Genomic DNA, 10,937 nt, shown 5'->3' on the forward strand with positions numbered 1-10,937 from the left:
AAGTGAGGATGATAGCGTTCCAGGCCCTGATCTGAGATGGCAGCTTCGCACAGCTTCACCTATGCTGATGATTGTCCAAAGTTTCATTCAAGTTCATGAACCGTGGACAACATATTGCCAACAGTGATGCGGATGAATGTGTGCAAAAAATGTGCCTGAATGTTATTCGACTCTTTCAACAGGAACATGTTACATAACAGGAACATGTATACACCATGATGCTTACACTGCTGAGATCTCTAGAGACTTGAAGTTAGCAGACTTTGCAGATCTAAGACACTGCTCTAGAAACGAAATACCAATGACTTAAGCCCAGATATGGAGTTCCAGCACTGGTCAAAAAAAATGCATATGTCCCAAACCAGCCCGCCAGGGCTCTCATGGTTATCACACTGTGACAGAACCCTCAGTCCTTGTACCGCATCTCGCTCTTCTCAAAGCCAATGGTGGGGAAGTCCTTGGCAAACTCCTCGACGGCAGACTTGAGCTCCTTGATCTCTGGGACCTCGTTGGAGTCCACGTAGGCCTTGAAATCCTTCAGCTTGGGGCCCGCGCCCTCCTTGTTCTTCAGGTCAACGGTGATCTGCACCGCCCTGCAGAGCAATGACACCTTTGTGAGCCCCACCTTATGATATCCCTTTAGCAGGTCACCCTCATTGACCCAATTCAACCCTGTGGCGACTGATCTACCTGCCATTTCTGCATAGGCCTCAGCACTCTGGAAAACTGTGGAGCAATAGAGATTATAGTCATGCTAACAAATCAGTCAGTCGTTTGCAGCAGACAGCCAATTATATTGAATCGGCCGGGCTCATTCAGTGTCCAATCATTCTCGAGCCAAGCTAAACTTACCGTGACAACCCCAGCATCTAATGTTTGCAATGTCCATCCAGCCACAACAAATGTCCAGGGGATGCTGCAGATTTGCTCATCTCACCTGTCCACGAACTCGGCGACCTTGTCAAAGTCGGCCTCGGTGAAGCCGCGAGAGGTCAGAGCAGGGGCGCCCATGCGCAGGCCGCCGGGGACGAGCGCGGACTTGTCGCCGGGGACGGTGTTCTTGTTGGCAGCAATGTGGGCCAACTCCAACACGCGCTCCACCCTGCTGCCGTCCACTCCCTTGGGCCGCAGGTCCGCCAGCACCAAGTGGTTCTCAGTGCCTGCACACGCCAGATCCCAGGCTAAGCACCATTACCCACATCCAAGGGTCTCTGCAGGCCTTTTGTGAAGCTGGGAGTGAATTGGATTTCAACAATGAAGCACGGGAGGACACCACTGCAAAGTAGGAGTGTGCTGACAGTCTCCATCAATATTCTGAGGAGAACATCAATAGCACTGACCTGGAGCATAAGCTCCAAGTACCCCCTTCTGAAAGTAAAATCACCTTATGGCCTGCTGTGTCTCAAAGACAGCATTGACAAGCGTTTTTCCCACTCGAAGGTGGTCAACTTTTTCATTGCGAGCCTGGCATGCAAAGACAAGAATGGCTGCGCTTGGGAGCAGAGCAGGGAGCGCACCGCCGGACACGAGCTTGAAGCCGCGCTTCTGCAGGCCGTCGGCCAGGGCCTTGGAGTTCTTGAGCACCTGCTCCTGGTAGGCCTTGAACTCAGGGCCTGCCGCCTGCTTCAGAGCGCAGGCCAGCCCAGAAATGGTGTGGTTGTGGGGGCCTCCCTACAATCCATCACAAAAGCCCTTGCATCAGCCCATGCACACAATTTTAACTGAAAATCGCCACAACCATACATGATCCCCTGCATGGATGGCTGTCACACCCTCGACACATGCACAGACTCCTCTGGAGCAACAATGCCCTTGCAACCACCCGAATCCCCAAATTGGCATGCTACCTTCCTGCTCAAATCCACCATTGCAGTCACAGGCAATAGTACTCCAGCACCCTTTTGACGCTGTGTCAGGGCTGGTCTGTCTGCTTTGGCACAATCAGCTCACTCCTTCAGAGCTGTTTAGGGTAGAAGAGTCAGCCCACCTGCAGGCCGGGAAAGACAGAGAAGTTGATCTTGTCCTCCATGTCGTACATGATCTCCTTGCCCTTCTTGTCCACGCTGCGCACGCCCTTCCGGAAGAAGATCATGGCTCCGCGCGGCCCCCGCAGCGACTTGTGCGTCGTCGTGGTCACCACATCCGCGTAGTCGAACGGCGACGGCACCACGCCTGCATGCACATGCGCCTCAGACACATGCACCATGTGCCACAAATATACTTTTTAATATCTACTTTTACATACAATCCAGTCCCCAATAAGTCTCCTGTCAAGAAAGTACTTGCCAGCACTGCCGCATGCGCATTTTCTTGAGTACTTCCAGGTGGAACCACTGGAAAAGGCAAGCACCTGGCGCCGGGCATGCGGCTACAAGAAGTTTGAAATAAAAAAAAACTATTTGTGCAGCTGCATGCTAACGCACAAATAATGCTGAGAGCCACATTCTTTTCATTGCTAGAGGCAGGAAACAAGGCTCACCGGCGGCGACGAGGCCGGAGATGTGGGCCATGTCGGCAAGCAGGAAGGCCTTGTGCTTGTCAGCAATGGCGCGCATGCGAGGGTAGTCGTAGTGACGCGCGTACGCGGAGGCACCCGCCACGATCAGCTTGGGCCTGAACAGCGCTGCGTTCTCCTCCAGACGGTCGTAGTCGATGATGCCCGTCTCCTCGTCCAGTCTGTAGGCCATCGTCTGCGCAGCATGCAATGCATTCAGATCAGCACGATACGGAATTTGCACTCAGGGCAAGGTGCAAGTTCATTCTTGGAGAGGTTCTTGTGAAACCTCTCATGCGCGATACCTCGAAGGCAATTGCTGCCTGCTGCTGTTTGAGCATCTATCTACCCTGCACGAGACAGCTTCAAGAAGATATGCTCCCATCGTGTAAGAAACACGGCTCCAATCTAATGATTACTATTGGACTTAAGGGTAGATTGTCTGAGCAATTCGGCACAAAAGTCAAGGCCAGCAATTTCGGTAAGTGTGAGAGGGAAGAGACGCACCTCAAAGAAGATGGAGACGGCTGAGATGCGCTTGGTGTCGGTCTGGTAGCCGTGGCTCAGATGGCCGCCGTGGGGCAGGTCCAGGCCCATGATGCGGTCGTGCGGGTTCAGCAGCGCAGTGTACACCTACACGTCGGCCACATTGTAAGTTTCTTCCAGTGCTTGGGCATCTTGGCAGGATCAGACTGGACCTGACTGGAAGCCTTGGGTTTTCTAAAAGATCAAGACTGGAGCTGACTAGAGGGTGCTTCTGCTCTGCTACTGCTACAGATTGACCTCCTCCTCCCTCTCCAACTATTCTCAGGTCCCTTGCTGTTTTGCAAGTGCATGTACATTCATGACGAGTGCCAGGGAGATATGCTGATCCTCTGCATGCGTTTCACGACACTGAGAGCAACACTACAAATGTGTTTATCTGCCACGATATTTTTAGAAGTCTATTTCAAGATTCCACGCGTCTGCGCACCTGGAAGTTGGCTGGCGAGCCGGACAGCGACTGGACGTTGACGCCCCACTTCTCAGGGTCCAGCCTGAACGCCTTCAGCGCCCGCTCCTGCACAGTCACAGGGCACCCTTTCGAGACTGTATGGTGAAGTGGCATTAATCTGCAAGGTCACATGGCACACCCTCTCGACACTGCTGTCAAAGACAAGGTTCAACATTGGGACTGACACTTTGTAAGAGAGAGTAAATTCTTGCAGCCTGTGCTTGTCTTGCTTCTCAGCTGCTTCCTCGTTGAGACACTTCACACCTACTTTGTAGGAAACAGGCCATTTGTGCTCTGGGCACAATAAAGTATTCCGATGATTCAAGTAAAAAAAAAGTGGGTTGCACATACCTGGCACAATCTCTCTGCTTGGTCGATGAACTCATTGCCACCGTAGTAGCGAGCGCCTGGGTAGCCCTCGCTGTACTTGTTGGTCATCACCGACCCCACAGCCTCCATCACTGACGAAGACACAAAGTTCTCCGAGGGAATCAGCTCCAAGCCCTGTTGCAAATCAGCCACACTCAGACGTGCAAATGGAGGCATTTGCACAGGTACAGCGGCTAGCTTTCTGCATTTGGCGCTCGAAGCATGGGCGGGAACTTTGTAGATTGGTGTGTTATGGATCGATACACGCAAATGGCAACAGGCTCTTCACATTACAAGGGCCATACCAGCAAGCCCTCAATGTTGCAGAATTATAGGGGATAAAATGTGATTGCAGACAGGGTGCAGCACAAGCAGGCAGGAGTTGCAGCATGCACAGCGGCGCACCTTCCATTGTCTGTTCTTCTCGTGCTCTATGATGTCCTCCAGCTCTGGGTCAACCTCAGACAAAGGCGCATTGAGCAACTTTGGCCACTGCGCAGACAGCACAATTACAGACTCAATCTCAAATCGATCAGCTTATGCAGAGCTGCTGGCTGACTCTAAACGCAGGGTGTGCTGAACGGCCTTCGGGCAACTCACCGTGACCTTTGCCTTTGCAGGGTCAGCCGCTAAATGCTTGTAAGACTCCTCGTTTGTTGCCGGGGTCTGCAAGGAATGCACAGGACCGTCAGCATCCTGGGTGCTACCTTCTGGAGGAAAATTCAGCAGGCAACTGGACTGGCGAAAAGTAGAAAGGGACATAAGCTGGCGCAGATCGCACCTCATTGGCAAAACAACGCACTGCTCCCACCTGCAAGCAGTTGAACACCGTCGATCGAGGGTACCAAGAGATGGGGCACAAACACTGCCAGTTTATGTGGTCATCATCTTATGAATTGCTCGTAACATACGCATAGGACCACGAGAATTGCGTAGTACAATGTGAATAACTAAGGAACATGCTCAGATGCAATACAAAACGAGTGTCGTGTTGCCACACCACTGCGCTGAAAAGTCTATCTCAAACGTGAGGCCAACACAACGAGTTCAACCGGTTCGACGTTGTTGCACGAGACTGCCACACAATTGGCCAGATGCAACGTCGATGATAGAACGAGCAAGCAATCAAGCCACAAGATCCTCAGACTGGACCCGCAGCAAGCGAAGGGGCGCCACTCACATTAGAGCGCCACGCAGAGGGACATTGCCGCACTGCGGCCCCAGCGCGTCTCAGCAGCACTCCTGCCATCGAGGGCGATGACAGACGCGTTGCAAGCCCACTAACAGACGACGATGGTGAAGAAAGACAGCCCCGCGATCCCCACGAGTGCATGCAGCAACCTGCAGCTCCGACACCCATCCAGGTCACGTGCAACGTCACCGACAGCTTTTTGAAGCGTCCAGGTCCAGGCAGGCACCGATGGAAGCAGCACCACCTGCTCGATCACCTTGCTAAGCCCAAGAAGAGCCTTGCTTTGCATGCATGGGAGAGCTCAAAATTGCAAAGTTTCCTGCTCTGAAACTGCGATTTACTCTTTTCAGCAGCCAGCAGATACCAATGTGAAGCGAGCTGCAACCGGCTTGTCTGATTTGCAAGCGAGACGCTGATCACGGTGTCTCGTGATTTTTGATTCGTAGTCTACACCAGAAACCCAGTAAAGGTGCAGAGCGGAATGGCCCGCAGTCGACTCCCTTGCAGCTAGTCCATGCGTCCCGCAAAAGCGCTGCTCCTTCTCGAATAGTAGAAAGACATCTACTAATGACACTCAGACTCCTATCTAAATTATGAAAAGCATCGGACGTACCTGTCACTTTGCGGCAGCAGCAGGAAGCCACTCCCAGGAGGACGAGTCAATTGCTGGGCGCTTCCTCTCGGTGCTTGGTTGTGACTGACAAAGCACTTTTATGGGAATAGTGATTGTCGATGATCGCAGCAAAATTTGGTGTACAGTAGGTTGTAAACACTGTTACGTTGAAGTTCAGGGTCCTCGGCGAAATCAAATGCGCGTGGCATAACAGACGCTGGCAATTTCATTACTCATGATCACCAAATAAACCGTGCTTTTGACACGATATTTTCCTGTGTAGAGTCCAGGTCAGACACTGCCTTGATGCAGCCTACATAGCATGATGGATCCCGGTGCAGACACAGGTAGCCTAGCTTGCCAAGAAATGAAGAAGATATTACATCCATGATTCTAGGTCACATGTGTACAGCACCTGTGTAGGTATATACCGGTAGTACCGGTGCTATACTCCGAGTACTAAGTCAGTAGGCTATAGCTTATAAGGCTGCTCATCGAAGGACTGGTGTACAACTCATAGCACGCACTTCTTGCCACTGGATGGCACCCGTGATACAGCAGTGCACGTGACAAATAATCATTCATGCCCCTTCGCATTTCACCCAACTTTGAAAGTGCACTTGCTTGCGCGGATCCCAGGATTCCTTAACACAAAGTTCAGCGAAAATATTCAAGTAAACTCAATGAGACACGCTGCAAGTTCCTTGCATTACTCTCACTGGAACAATTGCAGGTTCCAATATGATCACTGTGAAGCATCTGGCCAGCCAATAGCTACCACAGCTACTCCTGTTGCTACCCCAAAAAGAATACAATCCTTCGCTGTCTCGAAGAGACTCTTGCGCAAGGTATGCCCTGAGAGTCTGGATCCAAGCCTGACTGTTGTTTATCGACCCCCGCAACTTTTGATTCACGCAAGCGCACGTGACAGCCAATGCTGTGAGGACTCTTCTGCAAATGTATGTCCAATTATTTAAACTACAGGATTCCACGATTCCATGCTCTGGTCTAGCTTGCCTCCTGAGCACCTGGTATCACTAAATCGTTGCAGGCAAAGCCTGACAATTGTCATCAGCTAGGTGCTCCCGAGACCAAACTATGCAGGCAGGGGACTTCTTACCAGCCAAAACAAATGTCCACAAATCTGCAGACTGCATCCTCTACTCCTTGTGACCCTTACTGCGCCCAGAGCAAAATCATTGTGGCTAAAGTATAACCGAAAGCAATGCCCAGATATAAGACGTTGACACTACCTGACATGAGCGCTCACATATAACTTCTTACATTCATTGGGACTTCCACATGCCAGAACAGATGAGACCACACACATTTCTGGCTTGCCTGCCAACAAACTGGTCAAGAGGATGCCGATGAAAACTTGCGGGGGTTGTCAAGAATGGTGGCCGACAGGTCTTGCTCTGCAGGCAACACACACTGGCAGCAGTCAGTCCAGACACATGGATGATCGTATCCTAGGGGTAGTTCAATTACTGGTAGTGAAATTACCCCCAATCGTTTTGCATGTTGCGCAAATTCACTTGTGGGGGCTGATTGAGCATGGCAGGATCAGAGACAGTGCTTCTCAGATATGAAGCTACAATCTACACATTCCTGGGGACCTGCCAACCTCTGATGACCTTCAATTGGGACGCCCAATCACATGACATGCAAAGCAGGGATGCCTGATGATACTTCTGCCGTGATCTATGCTGCACCCAGGATGGACTGGTGATGCCAACAGCATCACTTACCCTGGGAGTCCTGTGTTTCATGGGAGTTTGAGGCAGTGCGCAGGGGCGGGGGCACTGATGAGACCATGCGGAAGGCCGAGTCAACAGGCATCAGGCTGCCATTATTGCGCTGGCCCATCAGGCTTGCCATAAACGAGCCCTGGCTCTGCTCGCCCTCCTGCAGCAGCCACACCCCAAACTTCAGATCACCGTGCAAATATGGATCAAATCACTACACACCGTTCTGCGTCTCTTTTCCTCGCAAAGAGGCCTGTACCACTGCTCCTGGTCTACACCCAAGACAACAGTTATCGAAAATTGTTCCAGGGTAAAGTACAATGCTTACCTCGGCAGCGATGGTCTCAATAATCCCAAACACGTCCTGCATGTAGGGATATGCCTCGATTGTGGACCGCGCAGCTTGGAGCGGTGTCAGAATCTGCAACCAATGGACAACGCTGCATCAGGTTTTAGTCTTCACCCTGACAATGTATGAAAAAGAACGAAACACACGTGACCTCATGTAACAAAAGGATCCTGACTGGCAACTATAGCACCAGCAGATTGCTTTGTTTGGGAAGGATCAGCAAGCTTACATCGCTTGCGTGGAAGGCGGACACAAATTGGCTGACTTCTTTGTGCTCCAGCTCCAAACTCTCCTTCAATTCATCCGAGGCTTGGAGCGCCTGGGATGGCAATGCACCACGAACCCTTCATCTCGATGTCAGGGGTCAGTAATACTGACATAGCACGCACTCCACGGTATTACAACACAAAACATTGGGTTGCTTTGGTTTTAAACAGATAGGGCAGGAGCTGTACCTTGGAGAAAGCTGCATGATGTGCGGGCCCAGCACAGACTGAGTCACGAGTGGGCATCGATGCCTGCATTATCCACATGTCTTCAGCACACCCATTGAGCAGTCACAGATAATAACTGTATCCAGCCTTGCAAGGGTTCTTCATCAGCACCAGTGCGTGAACAATAAGAAATGCCACAAAATGAGCAGGGAGCCCAGAACGGGTGATAACTCTTCACCTCCAGATGTGTTATTATTCGCCTGCGCTGCTCAATGATGCTCTCCATGCGCTCGAAGAGCTCATTCCTTAGCCCCACCAGCCTCCTCTTCTGCTCCTTGTCCAGCTTCATCACATCCTGCGCGCACCACTCATCCTCGGTGAAATACAACACAATTGTGACGCCCTTGTGAACCGACCCTGCTGGGACAAAGATTTCTCTGGTGCGTGCAACTTCAGCATGATTGATGACAGCATGTGGAAAAGCACTGGACAATATTGGAGAAAGACTAGGAGATCAAGCTTACCACACATTTCCTCCAGAGCTCCTGGCTTTTGGGAGGCGTCCGCTTCTTGAGCTCCTGGGTCAGCTTTGTGATGTGTTTGGGGTCCTGCCGGGTCAGCTGAAGCACTGCGTTTTGCTGCAGTAAAAAAGACAATCCCTGTCAGCTCCTATGATTACTGAATTTCCACAGCGTCACTAGCGCAAATCAGATTAAGACATACATGAATTGACATGTTGTCCTAGAGTGCGCTCTAGCAAGCGCTGCTGAGGCCTGATCTTTGCATGATCTGGGGGACAAAAGCACATGAGCAGAGTGGGAGGGGGTCAAGTCACTCACATGGCCCCTGACAAGCTGTTCCATGCGTTGGAAGCCCTCAGAAGATGGATCATCCGCGTAAGCTGACAGCATGCACTGCATCAGCTCATTTGCGTAGGCCTGCAAGCATGCATCAACCCCCACCGCTTGTCAGCAACCTCTGTCCTTCATCAGCCAGCGATGCTTTCAGTTTGAGGTTGATCTTGAACAGCTTGTGCAAAGCTTGAAGTGCACCAACTTCATGCAGCTCTGCTAAGAGTTCAATTCCTAGAGGCGTTGAAATGCTGACTGCAGCGCAGTCAAGAGAGGGTATGTTTAAACGCACATTGTAGAGCTGAAGGACGTAGGTGTGATCTGAAAAGCTGATGTCTTCCGGCGCTATTGGCGGATCCCGGACGCGCACAATGTTATGGAAGTCTGAGAGTGCTCGGCACAGGGCCAGCTGCTCTGGGCTCATGGTCCCCTGGGCAGTCACAATACATTTCAGCTGCGCAGAAGTCCTTCCCTTGGAAAAAAATTCTGCGCAGTTACCTACCTAAGGCTGTGTAGTGAACACCTCCTGCCATGTTTCACAACGGCAGCAAACCCCACATGATCAGAGCAGCGTCTCACGATGAGCTGATCTAAAATCATGGCTCTCATGGTTCTAGTGCGTTGCTTGATTGCATGCATACCTGTCACTGCTCGCCTTGTGTTTGCCTTGCGATGCACAACCCCTGCCATACAGGGACCTGAGAGACATCGCTATACCAGCATTGCTTGCATTGGAATGTGAAGGGACCAATTAGAGGGCAGTATGCTTACCTCACGGCCATCGGTGTGCTGCTGCTGCTCATCTTTAAGCTGAACCACTCGTTCCAAGAGGCTGTTGCGAGTCTCCAGAGAAGCCTTCTCGCGCATCAGCATCGACACCTGCTCGCTCAGCTGCTCCACCTGCTTCTCAAAATCATGCATCTTCTCCTTCTGCAGCACAGAAGCGATGCACATGAGATAGACGAGCTACATTACATCACACAGGCCGTCACACCCATGCGTGAATACTCCAAATTAAGCAAAACGCATGCATCCTGCAGTCGCTCACCTGTCTCTCCCGATATCGCTTCTGTGCAGTCCTGTTACAGCACCACAGAAGTTGTTGGGACAGGAGTCACCAGAGAAAAATGCAAAGCTTGATCAAGCCACTTGACTTCTGTTCTAATTCGATAACATCAAAAGCAGTAAGAGCCTATTGGAGCAGCAGGAGCACCTGTTCTTCTCAGCCAGGCGCTTCTGCCGCTTGACTTGGCCCACAGGCTCGTTGTGGGGAGGGGCGTAGTCGTCTTCGCTGCTGCCGCGGCTGCGCTGTGGTGTCAGCATGGATATGTTCTCTGGCTGCAGCAGCGCCTCAGGAGGCTGGTGCAGCTGCTGCAGCCTGAACCCGGCCATGCCATTGGACGCCTGGGGGATGGCGCGCAGAGGAGGCGCGCTGCGTGATGCAGCCAGTAGCTCCTGTTGGAAGCGGCCGTCTGATGGTAGGGAGAGCGATGAGCTCAGCAGCTCGTGGCCAAAGGAGGTTTGCACGCCTGTTCCATATCCTGCGTGCCACCAACCATATACAGAGTATCTGGGGGCAGATGCTGCAAGGCATGCTGCATGCTCTGCATGCTGTGCTTGAAAGAGGTGCCGGAAGGGCTCTGCTCTGTGATAAGGAGCCTTCTGTGATGCGAACACTGCAAAAACGACTAGGACATGGTGCACCTGAGGATGTCATGAAGCTGTCAGGAGGGAGGATCTGGTCGTCATAGTTGCAGCTCGGTGTGCTTTGAAATTCTGCCAGTATTTTCTCCAAGCCACTGTCAGCACCGTTCAATTGCTCGCCCCTCCCTGACCCGTCTGGAAAGAACATTAGTGTCCTGCAAGATTGCAGAGGTAGATTGATGCACCATG

General features: G+C 51.7%; 2 protein-coding genes across 2 annotated transcripts; both read right to left on the bottom strand.

The window, feature by feature from the left end:
• Positions 1 to 406: 406 nt before the first annotated feature.
• Positions 407 to 5,106, bottom strand: COCSUDRAFT_59654 (SHMT-domain-containing protein; the record flags this gene model as incomplete). The annotated part of the gene is made up of 11 exons (XM_005643659.1): positions 407 to 593; positions 938 to 1,160; positions 1,518 to 1,671; positions 1,988 to 2,172; positions 2,480 to 2,690; positions 3,002 to 3,127; positions 3,468 to 3,554; positions 3,840 to 3,992; positions 4,263 to 4,349; positions 4,458 to 4,523; positions 5,071 to 5,106. The coding sequence occupies 11 exons, from the start codon at positions 5,104 to 5,106 to the stop codon at positions 407 to 409; spliced, it is 1,515 nt and encodes a 504-aa protein (XP_005643716.1).
• Positions 5,107 to 7,018: 1,912 nt separating this feature from the next.
• COCSUDRAFT_59655 (hypothetical protein) lies at positions 7,019 to 10,761 on the bottom strand (the record flags this gene model as incomplete). The annotated part of the gene is made up of 12 exons (XM_005643660.1): positions 7,019 to 7,080; positions 7,414 to 7,570; positions 7,739 to 7,831; positions 7,989 to 8,078; positions 8,432 to 8,548; positions 8,718 to 8,831; positions 9,033 to 9,131; positions 9,337 to 9,474; positions 9,816 to 9,974; positions 10,093 to 10,123; positions 10,258 to 10,585; positions 10,749 to 10,761. The coding sequence occupies 12 exons, from the start codon at positions 10,759 to 10,761 to the stop codon at positions 7,019 to 7,021; spliced, it is 1,401 nt and encodes a 466-aa protein (XP_005643717.1).
• Positions 10,762 to 10,937: the final 176 nt, after the last annotated feature.

The sequence above is a fragment of the Coccomyxa subellipsoidea genome (assembly GCF_000258705.1).
Source record: "Coccomyxa subellipsoidea C-169, whole genome shotgun sequence".
NCBI lineage: Eukaryota > Viridiplantae > Chlorophyta > Trebouxiophyceae > Coccomyxaceae > Coccomyxa > Coccomyxa subellipsoidea.